This window comes from Chelonoidis abingdonii, chromosome 6 (genome assembly GCF_003597395.2).
Source record: "Chelonoidis abingdonii isolate Lonesome George chromosome 6, CheloAbing_2.0, whole genome shotgun sequence".
In the NCBI taxonomy this organism is placed as follows: domain Eukaryota; kingdom Metazoa; phylum Chordata; order Testudines; family Testudinidae; genus Chelonoidis; species Chelonoidis abingdonii.
In genome coordinates this window covers 50,460,822-50,466,821 of record NC_133774.1, presented here as the reverse complement: position 1 = coordinate 50,466,821, position 6,000 = coordinate 50,460,822, and the positions used below count along the sequence as shown (strand labels likewise).

Below are 6,000 nucleotides of genomic sequence, written 5' to 3'. Positions count from 1 at the left end.
CATGCAGGCACCCACATTTTGGACGCTAAGGTTCAGAATTGGGACTTATGCTTATGACACAGGCCAATGCTCAAACCACTGAGCTATCCCTTCCTGCCTCCCCACTATTGCCAGTTGTATAGGACACTCAGTCCCACCCTGTTGGATGAAGACCTGGCCTCAGTTGTTCATGCGGCCTTTACCTCTTGTCTAGACTATAGCAATATGCTATACCTGGGCATGAAACCTTCAGCAGTTAGGAAACATCAACTAGTACAATATGTTGCAGCATGTCTCCTCAACAACACAGGCTACTGTGAGCACATCACACCTGTCCTCCACTCTCTACACTGGCTTCCCATAGAATTTTGAATCAAGCTCAGGGTCTCTCAGTCCTTATCTTTAAAGTGCTCCGTGGCTTGGCCCAGCATACCAGTTAAAGCTCTAGGATGAAGACAGTGATCGTCAACTTCACTTCTCTGGCATAATGAAACTCTCAAGAATAGGAGTAAAGCATGAAACTTCTTCAGGCCAGGACTGTGGAATGAACTCCCTCCCTCACAAATCTCACCACTTCTTGCCCCCAGTGCAAGGAATATTTGTTTGCTCTTACCCCCCCACCCCCGCCCCCGTAAACATATAGCAACAGGTATATTTAACAAAAACCAAAACCAACCTACCACAATCACCACTACACATGCTTCTCCCTCTGGGTAGAGGATGAGAGAACAAACAGCATGTGACAGATGTGTAGTTACATTGCTGGTAGGAACTCAGATACTACAGTTATAGGTGCACTCTAAAAACCTGTGTAGAACAGAATGGAAGAAAAATCTGAGCTTCAGGCCAACTTTTTTTTTAAATTTGCTGCCTGAGCATTTTCTTTATGAAATGTGAAGGTAGGACATGACAGAAAGAGACTCAGTCTATGTTGTTCACTGTTATCCTTTAAGCTTCACCCTCCATTGACCTTAATGTTTACATGTTAAAAAGCAGAGAACAAAGAGGCAGGTGAGAGGAAAAACAGGCAGGTGCAGCCACCATGTTGAAAAGAGAAATGAAAGAAATGCATCCTGTACATTTTATCTGCATGTCTGAATCATTAAGAATCTTCTGCTGTACTTATAAACAGCCTTATTGGGTAAATCACATGCCTTGTAAAGAAACTGCTTTAGATTCTTGGTCCCAGCTGTGGCTGTTTTGTGCTGTTGAGGCAACTCAAAGCAGCTGGAAAGCTGCCTTGTTGTTTATAATTTGTAGCATAGTAGAGCCTAGAGGGCCTAGTTAGCAATCAGGGCCCCGTTGTGCTAGATGCTGTACACAGAGAGAGCTGAGATGTGGAAAATACAGACTCGAAGCATTTTCTTTAACTTTTGGAATAAGTGGATCTTTGGACTATATGTATTTGCACAACTTTGAAAAGATTTATATGATGCTTACTAACAAATACACACCTGTGTTTTTTTAGAGTCTAATCGCAAAGAAACACTGCTTCATCTCACAGGAAGATTGGGCTTGGTTAAACTCTCGCGATTCCTGTTATCTCAGCCTGGTGGGCCATTGGCATTAGCTTTACCTAATGAAGGTGGAGCAACACCATTAGATTTGGCTTCACAGAATGGACACTCCAGACTTGTTGAAATCTTCATGAAGTGAGTGTAATGGCTTGTTACCTCTGTTAAACTATTAACCATTAAAACTGAAGAGCAAAATGTTTATTTCAAAATAGTTTAAACTGAATGTTTATTTCTGTTCTGTTGGTTGTTCGCAGTGTTGTGGTTTTAGGTGTGAAATTTTGTGTTTCTTGTTTAAAATAAGGTTTCATATATGCCTTCCATTCTAGATGTGTGGCAAAATTGGTAACATTTTTAACAGTAATATAATGGCAAACATATAAATCTAAATTTGGTCTAAACTCTGGCTTGATTAGATAAATACATGAGGGATTTATTTTATTTGTCCTTTTTGGAGTAAATAGTTTAGGTTTGGCATCTGACTGAAGTCTATTGCTTTAAGAATTAATATTTTAAAAATATCGCTGTTTATTTTGGATTTGTGGGACCTCAACACAAAATTGTACAGTAGCATGTAATTATTTTTCCATGATTATCTGAGTGTTTATAGCCTTTAATATACTTTTCTAGTCTGAAAAGTGATGTAGAAATGGCACCTTTTTTTACTCCTCTGAGCTGCTCCCTCTGTATAGTCAGAGTTAAATCTGCTTAATTTAATGACAAAAATATATTTTTACTATTGTTAGTCCTGCGGTATCAATGTGGCAAAAAGGAGAGAGTTGTGTTTTATTCATTTTTGTGCATCGGCAAAATTGTTTACTAAGTCCCAATTGCAAGTTTTGGTGGGGAAAAGTGTGTTATAAAAATCTGTTATTCGTAGAAATGCTTCATGAAATGGGAAGATAAATTTAAAACTGCTTTTTGAGTAACTTTAAACATTCATCCCCCTGTAGTGTTTGCAGCCCAGTTCAAGCATTGCTACACTGTCTAGTGCTAGTGCACCCAGAACTAGAAAATGAAAGTGACTGCTCTTAAAAGTGGAAGTTTATTTTCATTGTCCAAGTTCTGGAGATGCAAAGGAGCAGTGAAAAAGTACACACACTGTTTAATTGGTGAAAATCAAAGTAACTTCTTACAGGTTTTTGTTTTAATAATCTAAAGTGCTGATAGGAACCAGAGCAAGGAAATTTGTTTTAAAAAGTACAATTGAACCCCACTTTTACCAAGGTCTTGGAGGACTCTGAAACATCTGTAAGACAGAGGTTTGGGTAAATGAAGGTGCTGAGTATCAACCCAGGCAGGGCTAAGTTTCTGGAGTTGCCAGGGAGCTTCATCCCTGACTGAACTTGCAGGACTGAAGCTTCCAGGAACCTTAATTATTTGAAGTTTCAGATGTATGGAGTTTAGGACCTCCATTGTATTTGTATTTGCCCTGCACTACCAAATAATAATATTCCACCGTCAGAAAGTTCCCATTAGAAATGAAAAGCCACAAGTGAACAGAAAAAAAAAATACATGCAAGAATTCAGTTACATTTTTGTCTTGGAATGGAGCTCTTGTTTATGGCTCTGCACAACATACAGTTTGTGTGAGTATTATGCCTACTTTAATTTGCATGAGAAAATGACTTACAAAGCTGGTACAGTACATTTTGTTATGAATGTCTCATTTGTTTGTAACAACTAAACAGTGCAGTGCTCCCTTGAGAGACTGTCTGTTTTTCACTGTAATCGACTAGTAAGCCTTCCAGTTCCTTCAGGCTACTATATATGGCAACATTAACAGGAAAAGGTACTATTTCTGTTTTACAATAGTAGGGAAAACTAGATGTTGTTTAGTGTTGCTGTTTTATTTTGCTGCCATTATTCCTAATGAAACCATTTTTTCATCTTGATGGCTTGAAACAACAGAATTTTCTTATGGTGTTTTGATTCATTGGTAACTATTTGTTTGCCCAGATATGTTTTTCATGGATGTTTCATATTGTCTGCCTTAGATATTTTTTTTGTACAGTAAGTTAGAATTTTGAAGTGCTGTGCACCAATGAGAACAGAAAGTTCTGTGTGTTTATATTTTCATTAAATCTGTGCACAGAGCATATGTTTTGATTTAAATAGTGTGTTATTTCAGTTTTCAGGGCAGTCACTCGTTTGACATTTCTAGAGCTGAGATCAGTGAGTGTGCTTTCCTACAGTTTGTTCATTCATCAGGAACTCTGACACTGACATTTAATCACACTGCAGAACATTTGCTGGAATCTGACATTAAGCTCTTCAGGAAATACTTCTGGGATAGAACCTTTCTTTACAAGGTTGGTGCCAAATTAGCAGAATGCATAGAAACATATTTTTTTTGACAATTTGCACCATTTGCTGTTCATACTCAATATGTTTTTCTTGGGTCGCACTTTTTCTTAGTTTAAACCGTGTAGGTTTTAGAGATGGTAAGTGTGTTGGTCTTGTAGACAAAGGATTATTGTCATTAGCTTTTCATCTGTGCTGAAGTGGTTGTTTTCACGCATGAAACTGAAGTGTAGAAAAAATGTTAAAGGAGTACTTGATAAAGCTCTTGTATTTCCAGAGATGTTTTTAGAATGACCCTATGGTAAATACCTTTCTTGTAAAACTCTTGCTCTCTGGTTTTTAATCTTGCCTTTTCCATTTGTAGTCTTGTTTTGTAGTGGGAGGCATTTTTTTTTAAGTTGTTGTTACTATTTATGGCAGCAAAGAGCCCCAGTCATGGACCAGGACCCTATTGTATGCTAATCATTGTACAAACACAGAGAAGAAAGATAGTTCCTGCTCCAAAGAGCTCACATTTATATTGTATTTGTTGTACAGTATTTTGGTAACTTTAATCTTAATTCAGTGAGGTATGTAAGCACAAGTGTAACTTTAAGCATGGTGAGTAGTGTAATTGACTTCAATGAGAATATTCATATGTTTAAAGTTAGACATATTCTTAACTGCTTTCCTAAATTTGGGCCTTTGTCTGTATCAAATTATTGGATTAAAAGGTTACATAAAATAATTATTATTTATTGTTTTAAATTTCCCTTCTGTTTTTGCTTTTTTTCCCCATGTTTTGTTTTTCTGTTATTTATTTTTAAGCATTTATCAAAATGGTGTTAGGTTTTTAAACTAACAATGAGATAAATGATATACTTTGACCTTTGCACACCAGTTTTGTGCGTTTGATTTATAACACAGACGTTCATATTTAGTCATTCCCTGGATTTCTAGGCTTTCCAATATAAACACTGGTCCCAGATTCATAGCTCTAACTTGGGTACAACAACTTTCACACAAGTGTCCTGATTTCCTAAGGCAAAAACAAAATCATGACAAAGATTGTAATATCCCTTGCACTCATCAAACCCTGTGGTTTTTTTTTTTGCAGCGCTTGTGGGGGGAGGAAGGGAGAAAATGCTAATCGATGTGCCATATTGAAAGTGCCCATGGCAAATATTCTTAGATTAAAGGTTACAAAATTCTACAGTGATTGTTATGATAAGTAAAACATTCTGCCAGTCATCCACGTGGGGTTTCCCTCTTCCTGAAGAGGCAGACACAGACCTGTTCTGTAGCTTAGCTCCTCCTCATTGGGAAAAACCACTAGAGATCATCCTTTCAGTGATGCAAGATTTTTAATGGTAGTCTTAGTGAAACCTGGCTAGCAGAAACAAACCACTATACCAAAGCACACAATCTTTTTATTTAAATATTAGAGCTTAGGAAATCAAATTGTCATGAACTCCATTTGAGAAATGATTACCCCAAGTGAGTGGGTCTGATTTAGCTAACTTAGGCTAAGGAAAGTACAGGGTAAAAACACATTCTTCTTCGAATAGTTGTTCATGTCCATTCAAAGTAGGTGTGCGCGTCGCACGTGCACGCCAACCGGAAGATTTTCCCCTAGCAGCATCCGTAGGGTCGGCCTGGGTGCCCCCTGGAGTAGTGCCACCACGGCGCCCTATAAAGGGGCCCGCCGACACTCCACCCCCTCAGTTCCTTCTTCCTGCCGGTGACGGCTAGCTGGAACTTCTCTTGCGTAGCATTTTGGCGGTGTCCTATCCTTACCGTTTAGTCCGTGTATTCAGTTATTTGATAGTTAATTAGATAGATCTTTTATATAGTTTTCATAGTTGGGGGGTTCCCCCCCCAGAGTCTTCGTCGCTCACTGGGGCATTCCCGGGTACCCCGGGTTCAAACTCTGTGAGAACTGCGGGAAATTTGTGCCCAAGAGTGACCTGCACTCTGTGTGTTTGAGGTGCCTCGGAGAGAGTCACCAAAAGGACCAGTGCTCTGTCTGTGGAGGCTTCCACCCGCAAACTCTTAAGGACAGGGCTCAAAGACTTAAAGTCCTCCTGATGGAGGCAGCCCTATGACCACCCTCGGACCCAGAACCGGCCGAGGCGGGGCCCAGCACGTCGTCCTTGGTGCGGAGTGCCCCGGCACCAGCATCAGGACTTAGGGCCCAGCCCAAGTCGTCAAAAACCCGGCACCG

The 6,000-nt window shown here is 39.4% G+C and overlaps 1 protein-coding gene across 3 annotated transcripts in view; it reads left to right on the top strand.

Moving 5' to 3' along the window:
* The window catches only part of ARHGEF28 (Rho guanine nucleotide exchange factor 28), a 230,453-nt gene that overhangs the window by 63,633 nt on the left and 160,820 nt on the right, over positions 1-6,000 (top strand). For all 3 annotated transcript variants that reach the window (XM_032763554.2, XM_032763555.2, XM_032763557.2), the window contains exons 5-6: positions 1,448-1,631; positions 3,625-3,805. In XM_032763554.2, coding sequence (XP_032619445.1) covers positions 1,448-1,631; positions 3,625-3,805 — 365 coding nt within the window. The remainder of the gene's footprint in view (positions 1-1,447; positions 1,632-3,624; positions 3,806-6,000) is intronic.